The 21,089-nt window shown below is 31.6% G+C and overlaps 1 protein-coding gene across 1 annotated transcript; it reads left to right on the top strand.

The window, feature by feature from the left end:
- Positions 1-99: 99 nt before the first annotated feature.
- Positions 100-15,770, top strand: LOC143080428 (PSME3-interacting protein-like). Its single transcript, XM_076256272.1, has 7 exons — positions 100-223; positions 1,490-1,602; positions 3,380-3,472; positions 4,511-4,632; positions 8,876-8,997; positions 12,186-12,229; positions 15,253-15,770. The coding sequence occupies exons 2-7, from the start codon at positions 1,497-1,499 to the stop codon at positions 15,459-15,461; spliced, it is 696 nt and encodes a 231-aa protein (XP_076112387.1). The 5' UTR covers positions 100-223; positions 1,490-1,496; the 3' UTR covers positions 15,462-15,770.
- The last annotated feature ends 5,319 nt before the right edge of the window (positions 15,771-21,089 follow it).

Here is a 21,089-nt window from a genome sequence, read left to right as displayed (position 1 = left end):
CGAGCACAAATGAATGAGCACGAGAAAAAATGATTTTAAATATCGGAATGTAGCAATTATTTTAGACATTTTTGTAAAGTCTTATAAGCGCTTTAAACATGGTATAATTGCAATATTGTCAAAGGAACAAACTGACTCAGAACAATTTATTTTGCTGAAGAAACAAACTTTTATGAAAGCAGAATAAATCATTAATTGTGAACGAAAGATTGCCCTATAGCTGGTATGTGTAATAGAGAAAGAAGATTACTTTCGAAGGCCGTTTTGCCTCATCTGATTACTATGTTTGTACACCGATATTTTGTTCGATTCACATTTAGGCCTGATCCAAATCGGCCATAGTCGTTTCGGCCACAGTTGTTTCGTCCTAAGCCGATTCGGTCTCACTTTTCAATTCATACGTTAGATTCAGAAACAGTGGAAACCAAGACATGATCAGAACTTATCCAACTGATTATGTCATGTGACGTCTTGAAAAGCTATTTTTTTTATGGATTAGTCTTTAGTCTTTAGAAGTGTAAACTTGACACTATTATGAGGCAGGCATTATACCTGTGAATGGGGACGAAGTTTGTTTAAATTAATTTTTTTGTAACTTAAGCTAAAATATTTGTTAAAAAAAAAGAAACGGAAATACCGTAACGTTTCCGATTTTGGTTCTGTTGTTAGGGATTTTACTTGTGACGTTATTTAAGTTATGATGCATGTTCAATGTAAACAAAGAAACGCAATGCATCAGGTAACGTTTATTCATACCAAAGACAAAGAATGATTAAAAATGAAATATTGGTATTGTGTTCCTTGAGTTCCTATATTTTACTAGACTAATTAATCAAAGTCTCACGACAACAAGACCTGAAGAAGGAAGTAGAGTTATGTGTTCTGCGCAGTTCCGGAAATTAAAAAACGCGACAAAAAAAATTGAACGATTTTGAGTTCATTAGTACAATGAAAAATTCGGGAAATTTTCCCGATTTTTAAAAAAAAAAAATTTTTTATTGAATTTTCTACTGTAATAGGGGACTTCGTCCCCATATAAACGCTCTGTAATTTTGATCACTCTGGTAATTTTATGTCGCTATTGTATAAAACTCAAAAGTACATTTGTATTTATGATGTGGCACTTCAGAGAAAAATAATTAAATAATTAATAACAAAAAAAAATAAAAGAAATGAATAAATAATTACCCCTTATAAAACCTTAACTATCTATTTTGTGAACCTTCGATCCAGTATCTTTAATAAAGACCCCTAACAAATGTTGAATATCTTCTATGTGATTACATAATTAATTAATTAGAATCATAAGATGCTAAAATTTTAAATATATTTCATACTTCCTCCAACATACAATGTTCATGTACATGTACATATAAATAAAAAAATACAACTTTAATTTTATTTATTTTGATAAGAAACAAAATATCGCTGCAATATAATGTACCAAAACATATACTGATACGTATTTAGTGTTCTCGAATTATTTCAGAATTGAAATGGCTGATTTATCAAACAAGTTTATCACTCAATCTGAAGTTGATGATAAAAGGAAAAGAAGACAAGAAGAATGGGAACAAAAACGAAAACCAGATGATCCTATGGGTATTTTATTTTAATTTTTATGTTGTCAAATATAATCTTATTGAAAAAAAGGAATGCTTTTTTATTATTGCCTTATTGTGTTGTTATACATGTAACCATGTAACTGTCTTGTATATTGAGGCTATTGGTACTTTACGGAACGGAACGGAATTTCATTTAAGGTATCCAAAGGGGGCATTTATCAAAATTTCGAAAAATCTTTAAAACAAAACAAACTTTAAAATTTCTGTGTTTTACGGTTTTCCATATACAAATAACACAAATGTATACTTAATCTCATCTTCACAGGTGAAATGTGTAATAATGTATAACATCGGGAAATATTCTGTAGATGAATATGTCGGATTGTCCTGATAAATTATCATGAAATTAACGCATTTGCAAGTCATGCATTATGATATCTAGACTGACCTCACGTCGTCCTTGATTAGAGACAGTGATCAAAATGAATCTGATTTAAACTTTTTAATTTATTGTTCCGTTCCGTTCCGCAAAGTACCAATTGCTCTGAGGAATTGGTATTTAACGGAAAAAACGGAAACAGACATCTTAAATGTAATTAAAGCAGTATGATAAAAAAAAAAATTGTCTGACACCTCTTTTTGCATGAGTGGTATGTGTTTTAGATAGCAATTGGTACTTTGCGGAACGGAACGGAACGGAAAAATAAATTAAAAAGTTTACATCAGATTCAACTGGATCAAAAAGAGGTGTCAGACAATTTTTTTTATCATACTGCTTTAATTACATTAAAGATGTCTGTTTCCGTTTTTTCCGTTAAATACCAATTCCTCAGAGCAATTGGTACTTTGCGGAACGGAACGGAATGGAAAAATAAATTAAAAAGTTTACATCAGATTCAACTTGATCACTGTCTCTAATCATCGTCGGAACGGGCTGTGGAAGGCCTCTTTTTTAAAATATAATTACCGATGGAAGGAGAAAGACTTTTTGTGTAACCTGCCTTTGTGTTAAATTTTTTATTATTGATCAAGTCGAAAATGCTATCTAAAACACATACCACTCATGCAAAAAGAGGTGTCAGACAATTTTTTTTTTATCATACTGCTTTAATTACATTAAAGATGTCTGTTTCCGTTTTTTCCGTTAAATACCAATTCCTCAGAGCAATTGGTACTTTGCGGAACGGAACGGAACGGAAAAATAAATTAAAAAGTTTAAATCAGATTCATTTTGATCACTGTCTCTAATCAAGGACGACGTGAGGTCAGTCTAGATATCATAATGCATGACTTGCAAATGCGTTAATTTCATGATAATTTATCAGGACAATCCGACATATTCATCTACAGAATATTTCCCGATGTTATACATTATTACTCACCTGTGAAGATGAGATTAAGTATACATTTGTGTTATTTGTATATGGAAAACCGTAAAACACAGAAATTCTAAAGTTTGTTTTGTTTTAAAGATTATTCGAAATTTTGATAAATGCCCCCTTTGGATACCTTAAATGAAATTCCGTTCCGTTCCGTTCCGTTCCGTAAAGTACCAATAGCCGTATATTGATAGATTTCCCCAGCCCCATCACCATGAAAACTTCCCTTTTCAGATAACCTATTTTAGACTCAGTGTAAGATTATTTTGTTTCCATCATTAACTATCTATAGCCTAGTGTTTAAAATTTTAATGTTATTTATATATTCTATGGAACTACTGGACCAAAGTTGTCATCAAGATGTCTTGTTAAAAATTATATCAGTTGATTAACTAACAAGGCAGCTATTACTTAAAAATGGACCTTAATCTTCAGAATGTCCAGAAGCTGATAACAGGTCTTTGTATGACAAACTTCAGGAACAGAAGATGAAGAAGGATGAAGAATATGAAGAACAACACAAACTTAGTAAGATTATCTGAAATCTGATATAATTAAGAATATCTGAAATCTGATATAATTCAAATCATCTGAAATCTGATATAATTCAGATCATCTGAAATTTGATATAATTCAGATCATCTGAAATCAAAGAGTAGCTAAATAACATACACTAAGCATTTGCTAAGTAAAATTATCTGATATCTGATAGTATTCAGATCATTTGAAAAAGAAGATCTAAATGACCAAAAGTAAGTAAGATTATCTGAAATAATCAGATCATCTAGAAAGAACATTGTGACAAATTCCAATAATTCATATCATCTCAAAAAATAAAAACCTAATAACAATAACATGAATAATTCAGATCATCTGAAAAAGAAGAAAAAAATGACAAAAACTAAGTACTTTCATTGGAAATAGTTAATCACCACCAAAAACTGCCATTCTCACTTTTTTGATTGATACAATGATGAAAACAGTAAGTTGTGGTTAAAACATTGTTCAAATCACCTCTGTGCACAATGGTGCATATGTACTCAAATTAATTGTTCAACCAATGAAAGTTCAGTGAAACATGGCAGCAGTATTCACCACTACTAAAAAATGTGTTTGCATACAAGGAAGAAAACATTACATTAAAGTTTTGATATTTTATGCATCCAATTATCATGATTATAAGTCTGGTAAATTTCACAACTCATTTTATAACTAGTTTAATATTGTTTGCTGCTTGTCAAATTTCTTTTACAGTAACTATGATAGATACACAGTAGTGAATTAAAATAATAAGAGGAGAATGAAGAGTGTGGTTTATGTTCACATCATGGTGACAAATTAAAGAATAGCAGTACAATTTACCTCTATTTTTAACATAATAACCTAGCCAAAACACTGAAGTTTTGCTACAACTAAAAATGCTGATTTTAAAGTGATTTATTTGGATACTTTACACATATAAAGACCTTGAGGTTATTATAATAAATTAACCATGTTTTGTAAAATCTTTTTTTTTTGTATTAGAAAAAGTTTAAATTTGTTAAAAATGATTTTTTTTCTACACAGAAAACAGTGTAAAGGGGTTAAATGAAGATGAGGCTCATTTTTTAGAATTTGTATCAAACAAACAATTGGAAATAGAAAAGGCTAGATCTGATGAAGAGAAGTCTTTATTCAAAGAAATAAAGGTTTGTATAACAGTATCTATAGAATCCATTTTCAGCACTGTTTGTTCCCTCTGTGACAATAGAAGCATAAGGCACGACATAGGTGTGGCTTTTTCTTGAAGCAGAATCATTGTCATTGTTGGCCTCAACAATTTTTAGGCTTTCCGCTTAAGACGTTTGATGGAAAAACGTGTGATAAATCAATGATATTTTCTATAAAGTTGCATTACTATCAGTACTTCTCAGTTTGAAGATCATTTTCATGTGCTGCCCTCTATGTTCTGGTCCAGCAACTTTGTATTAATAGACAATGTTGCTTTTCATCAGATTGTCTTTTTCTGAATTTTCTGATGACAGACGTATCTCTTTTACAACAGCTTATTTATATTTATTGCAATATTTTTATTATTGTGAAAAATGCCACAGGGTTATAATTGTAATAATTTAAACTCGCATTTTGAAATTTCCATATTTAGATAAACAGGAATTTTCTCAATACATGTATCGCACAAATTGAAATCGCATTATGTCCAAAATGACAATCTCGCAATAAAACATGCACGCATTAATTTTTGAATTTACAGTATGAGAGTAAGTGCTGCAACACAACTTACATAAAGTGCAGAAATGCAATTTACTGTCAGACAAAAGATATTTTTTTACTGCTTTAAACTTACACTAGATATGTGTGATATTCTTGTCAATAAGATTATATAAAACAGTGGATCAATCTCTCTGTACAGACAAAAAGCTGACCCCTTTCATATTTAAATACTTATAATTGGTCCAGTTATTTAAAGGGGCACTAGCTACGAGATATATAAAAAATCTGAAGTTTGATCTTTTTTGTTCAATCAATAATGAAAGTGAAATAGTGAAATAACAATTCGCTTTTTGCAACCAAAAAGCTTCAATTTTGTCAAATTACGCTAAGAAACATTGATAATTAGTTATTCACTTGCAAGTGAATGAGTCGGCCTCTTTAAATCCGTATTCATGTGAATTTCAATTTAACCCCTAGCAGAGATTGACAACGCATGCATTGTACGTGTACTGGTTATTTAAAGAAAAAGAACGTCAACAATGAAAGTGAAACTACAGTAAATCATTTGATTACTAATTCGATGCACATAAAATCATTCTTGTACGGTTTAAAGCAATGAGAAACATCTATTTTTAATCTATAAAATAAAATCAAACAGACCTATATGTTGGTTTATCTATTCATATCCTTATTTATGTTTACATCGCTTATATGGTCATCTGAGGTCAAATTGATAGTTAATTAGATGGTGTCTGGACTAAAATACACACAAAACGAACCTATATATTATCTACCCCATGCTCTGTAAACTGTTTTTTTTTAGACTTTTGATAGTTTGGATAAATGTTTTACATTGTTATAAATCAAATATGAAAATTTGAGTCAAATCGGTGACCATGAATTTGACCGCTAGTGCCCCTTTAATAGATTTGTGGTAATTTTATCTAAAAGGTTAAATACAAAGAGTAATAATTCAGTTTTACTTTTGAATTGTCAGTAAATTCATATAAAATATAAACATTTATACATCATTTGTACATAATATAGCCTATTCCTCACAATTTTCAAAATAACAAACTCATTGAAAAATTTTCTGAATTGACATTGTATTCATGGTTTTATTATTATACGACCGCAAAAATTGAAAATTTTTTGGTCGTATATTGGTATGATGTTGGCGTCGTCGTCTGCGTCAGCGTCGTCCGAATACTTTTAGTTTTCGCACTCTAACTTTAGTAAAAGTGAATAGAAATCTATGAAATTTTAACACAAGGTTTATGACCACAAAAGGAAGGTTGGGATTGATTTTGGAAGTTTTGGTCCCAATATTTTAGGAATAAGGGGCCAAAAAGGGCCCAAATAAGCATTTTCTTGGTTTTCGCACTATAACTTTAGTTTAAGTAAATAGATTTCTATGAAATTTTGACACAAGGTTTATGACCACAAAAGGAAGGTTGGGATTGATTTTGGGATGTTTGGTTTCAAGTTTTCAACAGTTTAGGAATTAGGGGCCAAAAAAGGGCCCAAATAAGCATTATTCTTGGTTTTCGCACAATAACTTTAGTATAAGTAAATAGAAATCAATGAAATGTAAACACAAGGTTTATGACCACAAAAGGAAGGTTGGGATTGATTTTGGGAGTTGAGGTCCCAACAGTTTAGGAATTAGGGGCCAAAAAGGGGTCCAAATAAGCATTATTCTTGGTTTTCACACCATAACTTTAGTATAAGTAAATAGAAATCTATGAAATTTAAACACAAGGTTTATGACCATAAAAAGAAGGTTGGGTTTGATTTTGGGAGTTTTGGTCCCAACAGTTTAAGAATAAGGGGCCCAAAGGGTCCAAATTGAACTTTGTTTGATTTCATCAAAAATTGAATAATTGGGGTTCTTTGATATGCCGAATCTAACTGTGTATGTAGATTCTTAAGTTTTGGTCCCGTTTTCAAATTGGTCTACATTAAGGTCCAAAGGGTTCAAAATTAAACTTAGTTTGATTTTAACAAAAATTGAATCCTTGGGGTTCTTTGATATGCTGAATATAAAAATGTACTTAGATTTTTGATTTTTGGTCCAGTTTTCAAGTTGGTCCAGATCGGGGTCCAAAATTAAACTTTGTTTGATTTCATCAAAAATTGAATAATTGGGGTTCTTTGATATGCCAAATCTAACTGTGTATGTAGATTCTTAATTTTTTGGTCCCGTTTTCAAATTGGTCTACATTAAAGTCCAAAGGGTCCAAAATTAAACTAAGTTTGATTTTAACAAAAAATGAATTCTTGGGCTTTTTTGATATGCTGAATCTAAACATGTACTTAGATTTTTGATTTATATGGACCCAGTTTTCAAGTTGGTTCAAATCAGGATCCAAAATTATTATATTAAGTATTGTGCAATAGCAAGAAATTTTCAATTGCACAGTATTCAGCAATAGCAAGAAATCTTCAATTGCACAGTATTGTGCAATAGCAAGAAATTTTCAATTGCACAGTATTGCACAATAGCAAGAAATCTTCAATTGCACAGTATTGTGCAATAGCAAATATTTTCAATTGCACAGTATTGCGCAATAGCAAGAAATATCTAATTGCACAATATTGTGCAATAGCAAGAAATTTTCAATTGGAGTTATCTTTCTTTGTTCAGAATAGTAGTTGAATCAACTTAAATCATTGTTTTATACAATATACAATGTATATTCACTTTTACTACCAACCAATCTTTACCATTCAGTGATAACAAGCACTTTATTTTACATTTTAATATTTTATGATGTATTTAAAAGAGTAGTTATTGTTGCAAACTCCATTAGAAATTTGAATTGATATCAGTTTTGGAAAAAGGGAAAGGGGGATGTGAAAAAAATGGGCGGGGGGGGGGGGGGGGGGTTAAATTTTTCTCATTAATTTCAGATTTCATAAATATAAAGAAAATTTCTTTAAACATTTTTTTGAGAGGATTAATATTCAACAGCATAGTGAATTGCTCAAAGGCAAAAAAAAGAATTCAAGTTCATTAGACCACATTCATTCTGTGTCAGAAACCTATGCTGTGCCAACTATTTAATTTTAGATTTAAATAAGTTTGAAGAAGAAATCTTTAATTGATTTGTAAAATCTTGACATTTGTTTTGTGTAAAAAACCCATATAATGTCAAAAATTTGATCACAATCCAAATTCAGAGCTGTATCACGCTTGAATGTTTTGTCCATACTTGCCCCAACTGTTCAGGGTTCGACCTCTGCGGTCGTATAAAGCTGCACCCTGCGGAGCACCTGGTATAATTTGTAAGTAGAATTTAATATTATTTCTGGGAAATGATATTGGTTTAAAAAATTCTTAATTCTTTTATATTAAAATATATTTTTCAACATTTATACACAATATATTCTAAATACTGACTATGCATGAGACAATTGGTCAGGAGGAGATAAGTTGGTTAAAAATTGCTCAGGGGAGATAATCTAACTGGTTATTTGCAAAAATTACTAAATTTACATTTTCAATGAAAAAAAAATGTATTTAGAAAACAAGAAGCAGTAAATACAACTTCCTTTTAAAGTATTTTAAAGAAGTAGAAGTTAAAATGTAAACAGGTTTGCCTTAAATTCTGATAGGAAATTAAATTTTTCATAGATGCCTCTACACATACAAAGGTCTCAATGAAATTTCGTTCTGTATTTTTGCTAGATATGATAATCAGTTGTATTGTTTTACAGGAATCTTCAGTATCAGCAGTACAACAGTCGTCATCACAGGAGAAAAAGTCGACCAAACCTGCAGTACAAACTAACAAAAGATCACAAACAGCACTTCTGGCGGGAGCCGTCAAGAGAAAGGGGTATAAATTCTTTAGCGATAATAAAAATTACTATTAATTTTCATAAAAGAATGAGGCCAATTAAGACAATGAAGAAGAAGGAGGAGGGTGCCATAAATAAGCATTTGGCAGATTCCAAAAAGAAAAGAAAATTTCCGTCAAAAAGAACAAATTAAGAAAAATAATACTAACTGTTATTTGAATGATAATATGTGAATGTTTTATTGAATAGTAATGTTATATAAAGCAAGCAAACAAATTATTGGATATGATTGTTTCCATTAAAAGTAGAAATGATCACAACAAGTTGAAAAATGTGAAATGTTTGACGGAAATTACTTCCCATTTTTTGACACAAGGTTCATGTTTTACGAGGCTTTAAGTTGACACTGGTATAATGGTTTTTATTAGTGTAGTCTGATTATTCAAACATCTCTGTTTCCAAATCTTTTGCTTTTCTTTTGTTAAAAACATCTGTGATATGTATTTTTTTCAATTTCAAATACCTTACTTATTAGATGCTCGTCTGTCAATAAATGTTATGATAGCAACAGGTTCATAAAATCTTGCCACATCATTGTAGGTACTTATATAAGCCTGTTAAAATTGTATTTCATAATGTACATTATACATACACATTTTGGATCTTTCAATTTACTTTATTTAATCAATAGTTTTATCAAATCTGTTGCTAACATAATTTCTGTCAAACTTTTCATTTTATGTTAGCAACATTTGGATGTGCTACAAATTAGAGTTATCTGTCCTGGGTTAAAATCTTTTTAAATTTCAGGCAGCGGTATTTTGCAGGAGTTCTTAATATGACTTTCAACCAGGATAAGATCTCCAATGTTGGTTAAAAATCTCAAATATATATTGTCCGTCAAATTTATTTATGTCAGCACAATCTTATGTTAGCAACAAGTCCGTCAACATCTTATGTTAGCAACACTATTTAGTCCGTCAAATTTTATGTTAGCAACAATAATGTCCGTCAAATTTTATGTTAGCAACAAAAAAGTCCGTCAAATATTATGTTAGCGACAAAAAAGTCTGTCAAATGTTATGTTAGCAACAAAAAAGTCCGTCAAATATTATGTTAGCAACAATAAAGTCCGTCAATTTTTATGTCAGCAACAACTTAATTTCTGTCAAATCTTATGTTAGCAGCATTGTTCATGTCTGTCAAATTTTATGTTAGCAACTCCAAGATAATCCCTTTTAAAAGTTATTCCAATTCCTTTTTTATTGGTGCAGATGTTCAGAAATGTTTTATTCCAATTTGCCTTTCATATTAAATCAAGATATACATCCAAACCTTGAAAATACTGAAAATATCAAGATTTTTCCGTCAAAATGTCTGTCAATTTTGTTATGATAGCAACATTTTTGTCGAGCCTGCAACTTTTGTTGCAGAAAGCTCGACATAGGGATAGTGATCCGGCGGCGGCGGTGTTAGCTAACTTCTTAAAAGCTTTATATTTTAGAAGGTGGAAGACCTGGATGCTTCATACTTTGTATATAGATGCCTCATGTTACGAAGTTTCCGTCAGTCACATGTCCAATGTCCTTGACCTCATTTTCATGGTTCAGTGACCACTTGAAAAAAAAGTTCAGATTTTTTGTAATGTTGAATTCTCTCTTATTATAAGTAATAGGATAACTATATTTGATATGTGCGTACCTTGACAGTTTTCACTTGACCTCGACCTCATTTCATGAATCAGTGAACAAGGTTAAGTTTTGGTGGTCAAGTCCATATCTCAGATACTACAAGCAATAGGGCTAGTATATTCGGTGTATGGAAGGACTGTAAGGCGTACATGTCCAACTGGCAGGTGTCATCTGACCTTGACCTCATTTTCATGGTTCAGTGGTTATAGTTAAGTTTTTATGTTTTGGTCTGTTTTTCTCATACTATATGCAATAGGTCTACTATATTTGTTGTATGGAATGATTGTAAGGTGTACCTATCTAGCGGGCAGATGTCATGTGACCTTGACCTCATTTTCATGGTTCAGTGGTCAAAGTTAAGTTTTTGAGTTTTGGTCTTTTTATCTAATACTATATGCCATAGGTCATCTATATTTGGTGTATGGAAATATTTTATGATCTTTATGTCAGTCGCGCAGGTTTTATTTGACCGTGACCTCATTTTCACGGTTCATTGCACAGTGTTAAGTTTTTGTGTTTTGGTCTATTTTTCTTAAACTATAAGTAATAGGTCAACTATATATGTTGTATAGAAGCATTGTTAGCTGTACATAAAATTGAGAAAGGAAATGGTGAATATGTCAAAGCGACAACCACCCGACCATAGAGCAAACAACAGCCGAAGGCAACCAATGGGTCTTCAATGTCTTCAATTATGTCTGCCTGGCATGGTTCATCTGACCTTGACCTCATTTTCAAGGTTCATTGGTCTTTGTTTAGTTATCTTGGTTAATGTTAAGTTTATGTGACAGTTGTATTAAAGCTTAGCTTTATACTTAGGACTATCAACATAATATCAATGATTAGTATAGAAGGCGAGACATTTCAGCGTGTGCACTCTTGTTTTAAGGTGGTCTTTATTTAAAAAATATAATGTGAATAGATCTATTTTTTGTCAAAAAGTGTTTACTTATATAAGTATAACATGTATTCCAAAACAGAACTTCATTGGTGTTGATTTTGTTAAACATAATTTTGGGAACTTTTCAACTTTCTTATTTGGAATCTGTCATTTTTATTTAGAAAAGAGATAGGAGTGCTTTACTTGTTATTTTTTTCCAAACAAAATTGCAGCCTGTTAAAAAAATAGTTTAAACATATTTTATTTGCTTTAATATGCATAATGTTGAGACAAAATCATTTTAGAAAACTTATATTCTCCAATGAACACTGAAAACAGTAGATTAGATGCATGTGGTCATACAATGAATTATATTTACTGGTAACGGTATATTGGATTTCAAAATGTATAAAATATGATGTGAATTGTTTTACACATACACAAATAATTGTGTTATTTTATACAATTAGAAACCTTTAAAAAACCAATGCTGTCTATAAAATTTTTGCCTGTATTTATTTTGTTTTGTATTAGTTCCTGATAGTACTGTTGAAAACTGTGATTATAAATTAATGATAAAATACAGCTTATTTCAGTTAGAACATACTGTAGACAGAAAATGATATAAATATTAAAGTATTATTATGTTTTACAGAACAAGTGAAAATGAAGATAGTAACAAAAGAAAAAGCATCGACAGTAAGTATTATTTAGACCAAGCTACAGTATCGGTGTCACATAGGCTAAAAAATAAATTATTTTTAAATCTATCATGTCTATATCTCATTTGATGAAATAAGTAACCGGTACTTATAGAGTTACAGGTGCAGATATAAATGAAGTAAACACTTAAGGTGGTACCTAACACTTTCACTAAAATTAATTTGGCTCGTTTAATTTTAATTAAATTTTGACAAAGTATTAATACTTTAACCCTTTAACAAAAATATAAAAATTTCTAAAATTTTGAACCAACCGTTTTATCAGAAAAAATACACTGGTTATATAGCAGTTTGACAAACACCAATTTAGATCATTAAGTAGCTTAATATTCCCTATACAACACAACGTAATTAAAACGTTTAGCTGACTTTACAGAGTTATCTCCCTGTAGTGTTAGGTACCACCTTAAACACTTATCATGATCATGTTTCACATTTAATCAAAATTGATATAAAAATGAGCTGTGGTATTATTGCCAATGAAACCACTATCCACCAGAATTCAAATTGCATGGGTATAATTATAAGCAATTATTGCTCACCATACGGCTTTCAACAATGAGAAAAACCAATATTGCATAGTAAGCTATAGAAGGCCTGTCATTGTTTACTTTCCTAAGATCAACAGATGATAACAGAATATCTTTAATGTTCGCTCAAATACATTGCTGCTATCTTTTCATTTGTAAAAGTCAGTTTAATAATGCACATTTACATTAATAATAGTTATTGTGCAATATTATAATGGAACACTGAATTATCTGTATGCTTCTATAAAAATTCCTATTCACCCTATACAAGCATAATGACTTCATGTGGAAAGATTTCAACACAAAACATCCGTGACCTCTTTTTTTAGGTGCATAGTTCTGTTGCATAACATTAATACCACAGGTATTGAATGTAATTTATCTCAATATTGATATCATAACATGGCAATGATGCAAAATTTTCTTGGCACTTTAGGAATTGCAATTTCCTCAATAATATTTTAATTTTGATAACAGATAATTAGACTACTGCATTTATTATTGTGATTTTTCAAAAAAGGACAAATTTGCAATAGTAGATATTTAGTTTATCGAAAACAAGTTCTTTTTATTGTGAAATTCAGTCACATTATTAGCATTAATAAAATCCCCACAATAATTTCTTAATTTCCAGTATTGATTCACTATTACACATAGCAAGCCATGACCTTGCCATTCACGTATTTTACACCAAAATAAAGATGTGTAAAGGTATTATAAAACAAAGGTAAAGTTCATAGAAAAAATTAACGATATTTAAACCATTTAACTGTTTAAACAATTTATTTAAATACGGTTTTCACAATGGTTTAAGTCATATGAAACGAGTTTCTTGAAATTTTAATATTATTGAAATTATTGAACCAATGCATGCATTGTTGTCTCATTGGCACTCATACCACATCTTCCTATTTCTATATATATATACTAAACTAAGTCTTGTATGCACTTTTTATGCTCCATTTATGGGCATTATGTTTTCTGGTTTGTGGGTCCGTCCATCTGTCCTGCTTCAGGTTAAAGTTTTTGGTCGAAAAAAAAAGGGGTTGCTGCCCCTGAATTGGTAATTTTAAGGAAATTTTGCAGTTTTTGCTTATTATCTTGAATATTATTATAGATAGAGATAAACTGTAAACAGCAATAATGTTCAGCAAAGTAAGATCTACAAATAAGTCAACATGACCAAAATGGTCAGTCGACCCATTAAGGAGTTATTGCCCTTTATATTCAATTTTTAACAATTTTCATAAATTTTTGTAAATTTTTAGAATATATTTTCCACTGTTATTACTGGACCAAGTTCATTATAGATAGAGATAATTGTAGCAAGAAGAATGTCCAGTAAATTAAGATCCACAAACACATCATGATCACCAAAACACAATTTTGTCATGAATTTATCTGTATCCATTGTTTAATATGCACATAGACCAAGGTGAGCGACACATGCTCTTGAGAGCCTCTAGTTACGGTCCACTAGACATAGATGTGACAGTGCAGATGGGGCATTCGTGTACTGGGGACACATTCTTGTTTTTATATTATTTACACATCCACAATGTATTATCAATTATTGGGAAGCCAATAATTCATTTTTTGTACATTCTAGACATAGATGTGACAGTGCAGATGGGGCATTCGTGTACTGGGGACACATTCTTGTTTTTATATTATTTACACATCCACAATGTATTATCAATTATTGGGAAGCCAATAATTCATTTTTTGTACATTTATATGGAGATTTGATAATATAAAGGGTTGTTGTTTTTTTTTCGAACAAGTTCACGCTCATTTCTTTTACAGTAAAACTTAGATTGATTGATTGTTGGTTGTTTAACGTCCAGTGACAAATATTTCATGCATATTCAGGACAGGAACAAATTCACAATAAATACTATAGGTAGGTCTTGAAATAATAGAGGCCATCTGGGAAGATGGTTGGGAAATTTGGACTGCCACTGGAAAATGAGGATATATTGGATAGGGATAGAAATTTTGCCTTGCAACAGGCCACCTACGGATCCCTCAAAGAGTTGTTGCAAGGGTTCTTTACGTGCAAAGAGCATGGCACTCTCTTTACACGAGGCATCAGATTTAACGTCCCCAATCTGACTGGATGTGACTGCAAACTTTATACATCCCGCACAGCCAAATGGATGCCCCACTTCAGCAATCGTTTTACTGCCAGTCGGGAGTGACCATATTTCTATTCCTTAGTTACTCTTGGGGGTGGGGGGGGGGGGTAAAACTTAGATATGGAAGTATATAAAACATGCTTAACTTTTTTTTATTTCAAAGTTTCAAATGACTTTAAATGTTGTTTATCATCATTTATTTCCATCATAACAATCCTGTATTCAATTCATGCATGTGCTATGGGGAGCAATGGAAATATATTTATTTCACTGTAGCTATTCTATTGCCATGTATCATTAGTAATTCATTACTATGTATCTCATTTTGTCAGATAAAGATCCTGAATCCACTAGCAATACAGGGGCAATAAATACTATTGCAAGGGAGCAGTTGTTGAATCAAAGAGCTAAAATTATTGGAGTTTTACCAGGACTTGGTGCTTATGATAATGATACGAGTGATTCTGAAACCTCTAGTAGTGACTCTGAATGTGATTTCAGTGTACAGAAAAAAATTAAGATTCAAGTTAATACACAGTGATTAGTTATGACAGTTGTGAATATTTGAATGTTCCACAAGGTTCCAAATTTAAACCAGTGGTTTAAAATATTGAAACCGCCGATATTAAAGGACAAGCTGTTTTTGTTTCTTTATGCAGAACCATTCATATATGCAAAGAATATGAAACACTTGTTCAGATTTCAGTGAAATAGAAAACGTTATCCACCATCAGACAAAAAATGGTGTCGACATTGTCCACAGCTCAACATATTTATCTTTTGCTGACTATTGCATGTTAATTTTAATTGTTAAAACATAAATTAGTTGATCATTAAATGTTTTAATGTTTATTTTAAATTATTTGCATTGTAAATGTTTTTTGTTTATACATGTATGGTATGATTGCCAATGAGACAAGTATCCATCAGCGCCCAATTTTCATGGATGTAAGCAACTATAGGTCCCCATACACCTTAAAGAATGATCAAAAACACATACTGTAAAGCCTCAACGTGAAAAATGTGAAACAACCAAGGACTCGATTTATAATAAGAAATTAAAAAAACTCTTTGCTATCCTGAGACAGTGGTATTACAGCCCAACATAAGAATAAACTGCAAAAGCCAGTTGAAAGCACAAAAATCCCAAGTATAAAAACATTAGACATAGTTCTGATTTCAAGAAATTTACAGTTATTGGAAGCTTTTTCAAATTCAATAACAACTAATTAGTTTATAATGTTTTCCCAGACCAAAGTATGAATCAGTACACATCCAATGAGGATAGTGTTAAGAGAGCATAAACAATTGAAGAAAAGCTTGAGGATGTAGGACCACAAGTTTGCATAATTGGATAGCAATACATTTGTATGCCCCACCTACGATAGTAGAGAGGCATTATGTTTTCTAGTCTGTATGTCTGTCTGTCTGTCCCACTTCAGGTTAAAGTTTTTGGTCAAGGCAGTTTTTGATGAAGTTGAAGTCCAATCAACTTGAAACTTAGTACACATGTTCCCTATAATATGATCTTTCTAATTTTAATGCCAATTTTAGTTTTTGTTGAGCCTGTGACTTTTGTCGCAGCTCAGTGTCGCAGAAAGCTTGACATAGGGATAGTGATCCAGCGGCGGCGTTAGCTAACTTCTTTGTATTTTAGAGGGTGGAAGACCTGGATGCTTCATACTTTGTATATAGATACCTCATGTTAAGAAGTTTCCATCAGTCACATGTCCAATGTCCTTGACCTTTAAAAAAAAAGTTGTAATTTTTTGTAATGTTAAATTCTCTCTTAGGCCAGGGTTTTTTAATTTGTTGGTTTACGGATTTTCCCCATGAAAAAGTCGGGTCGGTCGGTCGGGAAAAAAAAGAAAAAAAATATCTTTCAAGACAGAAAAAATATGCAAATAAATATATATTTCACCTTTCTGACAATATGTTTGTTGTGCTATTTTTTCATCATTTCTTAGATTTTAGTTAGATGCAATTGTATTGCTCAGCTGTCATAAACATCGCATGACATTCTAATAATTTTCCGTACAAAAAGGGGGGGATGCACGGAAAAGACGAAATTAAACAAGAAAAACAGATTCACCTAGCTCTTTACCAACTCCAGAAAACTTGTTGAAGTATGATCTTCAAGCACGAAAACTGATAAAGAAAAAAAATGTAAAAACGTCGTACGAAAATAAGTTTCAACACACGTGTCAAAAACGAAATAGACTCGTCCACTGGAAAAACGAGAATATCGGGTTAATCTGTTGTCATGCATTCCCGTTTTTTTATCCAAATGGACGATATTTTTTTATTATCTATAAAACAAAAAAAATCAAAATGATTATTTAATATTCAGTACTTTAACTTGATGTCTTCCACCTGTGTACATTTGGACAAGTCTATTTCTATCAGATGATGCATCTTACGGACTGATTACAAATACGGGAAACGAACTCATTGTGTAGTTGGTTTTAAACACAGGTTTCGTTTCGCAAAATTATATGCGCAAACGACATTTCAAGGTCATTTATAATTGATTTGTCAATTTTTAGAAACGTAAACTGGAAGTTTTATTTTTTCACTACAGAAAGTGTTATCAATTTTGTTAGTGATTAAAGCATTTCATTTCATAAAAAAAAAAGATTGTTTAATTATTTTCCAGGGATAATGCATTTGTTAAGGTCGGCGGGAATAAAAAAGCATGAAAGTCAATTTTATTTTTATTCTGGAAATCGGCAAAATCGGGTCGGCGGATCCGTAAACCAACAAATTAAAAAATTCTGGCCCTATTATAAGTAATAGGATAACTATATTTTGTATGTACATACCTTGCAAGGTCCTCATGCCAGTCAGACAGTTTTCACTTGACCTCGACCTCATTTCCTGGATCAGTGAACAAGGTTAGGTTTTGGTGGTCAAGTCCATATTTCAGATACTATCAGCAATAGGTCTTGTATATTCGGTGTATGGAAGGAGTTCAAAGTGTACATGTCCTACTGGCAGGTGTCATCTGATCTTGACCTCATTTTCATGCTTCAGTGGTTATAGTTAAGTATTTGTGTTTTGGTCAGTTTTTGTCGAGCCTTCGACTTTAGTCGAAAAAGCGAGACTAAGCGATCCTACATTCCGTCGTCGTCGGCGGCGGCGGCGGCGGCGTCCACAAATATTCACTCTGTGGTTAAAGTTTTCTTAAACTATACTGAATTTCTACCAAACTTGGACAGAAGCTTGTTTATGATCATAAGAAAGTATCCAGAAGTAAATTTTGTAAAAATAAAATTCCATTTTTTCCGTATTTTACTTATAAATGGACTTTGTTTTTCTGCGAGGAAACATTACATTCACTCTGTGGTTAAAGTTTTTAAAATTTTAATAACTTTCATAAACTATCCTTGATTTGTACCAAACTTGGACAGAAGCTTGTTTATAATCATAAGATAGTATCAAGAAGAAAATTTTGTAAAAATAAATTTCCACTTTTCCGTATTTTACTTATAAATGGACTTAGTTTTTTTGCCAGAAACAAAACATTCACTCTGTGGTTTAAGTTTTTAAAATTTTTATAATGTTCTTAAACTATCCTGGATTTCTACCAAACTTAGACAGAAGCTTGTTTCTGATCATAAGATATTATTCAGAATTAAATTTTGTAAAAAAAAAATTCACTTTTTCCGTATTTTACTTATCAATGGACTTAGTTTTTCTTGCAGTTAACATTACATACAGTCTGCAGTTAAAGTTTATACAACATTTATTAGATTTATAAACTATCCTGGATTTTTTACCAAACTTGGAAGCTTCTTTCAATCAAAAGACAGTATCGAGAGGGAAATTTTTATTGATGTTTTTCCTCATTTTGTTGAGTCTGCGATTAACAGCAAAAGTAGGCGAGACACTGGGTTCCGCGGAACCCTTACAAATTTTTCTTATACTGTATGCAATAGGTCTACTATATTTGGTGTATAAAATGATTGAAAGGTGTACATATGATGTCTAGCTGGCAGGTGTCATCTGACCTTGACCTCATTTTCATGGTTCAGTTGTCTAAAGTTAAGTTTTTGAGTGTTGGTCTTTTTTTCTAATACTATAAGCAATAGGTCAACTATATTTGTAAGTATGGAAGAATTGTAAGCTGTTCATGTCTGCCTGACCTTCTGACCTTGACCTCATTTTCATGGTGCATTGGTCAATGTTTAGTTTTATTGGTTAATGTAAAGTTTAGTGACAGTTATACGTTGTAATAAAGCTTTATATTTAGGACTATCAACATAATATCAATGATTAGTAAAGAAGGCGAGACGTTTCAGCATGTGCACTCTTGTTATCCCAATTTCACAGTCCACTGAACTTAGAAAATGATCGTGCAAGTGGGGCACATGTGTACTATGGACACATTGTTGGTGAGTTATGTGTCAATTTATCAGCCACAAAATCAATGTTAGCAGTTATAAACATGTGTCCAAATATTGTTGACATAATGCTTTTAGTAAGTATCAGAGAAACATACATAACCATCAAATATTGACACTGGCTAAGGCCAACTAAAATTAATTAGTAGATTTTCATCCAATTTTTTTTAAAAAATGGGGCGGGTGGGAGGATTTTATTTTTTAAATTTTATTTCATATGAAACCCTCGTCATGAGTTTTTCATACCGCGGGGTATATGCTAGTGGGAAACAAGCTTGTATAATGTATAATACATGTTGTATAAGGAATCCTACACTATTTTTCAAACTCTTAAATAAAAATCCCTGATTGGCAACCACTGTTATACATGCAATTGCCGCTTTAGAAACCTATTTATAGTAGACATCAAAAAGAAGAGAAATGCTCTCTTCAGTCTTCAGTTAGATTACTAGTATACCTACACCACATTTATTTTGCTTGATAAGCAATGGTTTGTAGTCGTCATAAAATCAACTAAATGTTTTGGTACAATTGTATGCAACACAAGTATTACGAGTACAGAATAAAATGTAAACTCAGTGTTGAAAGAAATTATGATGCAAAACATGAACTTAACCAAAAAATTAGTTGTGGCTTAAAGACTAAATTGATGGTAGGGACAGTAACAGAGGGTGTTTGCTGTTTGTCAACAAAAACAAAAGCCATGGGTGAATAGAATGGCTTGTTTAATTAAAATGCGTGTTTGTCGACATTTTTTCCCCAATATACGGTCATAATTCAAACAAGTTTGTGCTTGTGTCAATTTCTTTAATCCAGTCATGTTTTTGTACCAATTTGTTCTACGATTCTTGCGCTTTGGATATCATTCACAGTCCAAATTTCCTGACACAAAGTCATTGTATAAATAAAGAAAAAAACACGATTTTCGATTCACTTGTGACTACCGGTGACTACCGCAATTTGCGTTCAAGGACAAGGCGTTTTACTCGTAACTCGAATATTTCATTCCCTTCTCGTTATCAATCTCTATTCTCGGTAGATGATGTTGTCATCATAGAGCAGCAGAATATTTCGACTTAATCATTTTCGATGGGATTACTCCGGCGAAGAAATACAAAAAAGAAATTTGAAACAGGAAGTTTCGAATGAAACGAAATTATCGATGGTTCCTGGTAACGGACATGACCAAAATCCGGATATCGTATTTTTGTTAAATAAAAAAAATCGGGGCGGGACGATTTCAGAGGGGCGGGCGGGGATGAAAATCTAGCAATTAATTTTAATTGGCCTAATGTACCGTAAAAAGAAGTCAAGGTCAGATAAACCCTGCCAGACAGACATGTGAACTTTACAACATTTCCATACACCAAATGAAGTTTTTAAAAGTATTTTAGAAACAGACATAGCAAAAAAACTTTATATTGGCCAATGAACCATGCACGAGTTCAAGGTCAGGAACCTGCCAGTCAGCCTTGCATACATAAATACCCCAAATGTAGTATCTGAAATACTGACTTTACCTTAAAAACTAAACCTTTATTCATGAACTCTGTCTGACATTGCAAAGATGCCATATACCAAATATAGTTATCCTGATATTCATCACAAGTAAGTTTATCACACGACAAAATTTTTTTTTTTTCAAACAGTTCCTGAAAAATGAGGTAAAGGAGAATGGATATATACGACTGACAGAAACTTCATAACATATAAGACATCTACATACAAGGTATGAAGCATCAAGGTCTTCTACCTTTTGAAATTTA

This window comes from Mytilus galloprovincialis, chromosome 6 (genome assembly GCF_965363235.1).
Source record: "Mytilus galloprovincialis chromosome 6, xbMytGall1.hap1.1, whole genome shotgun sequence".
NCBI lineage: Eukaryota > Metazoa > Mollusca > Bivalvia > Mytilida > Mytilidae > Mytilus > Mytilus galloprovincialis.
The sequence above is the reverse complement of the archived record's forward strand: the minus strand, read 5'-3'. Positions and strand labels throughout refer to the sequence as shown.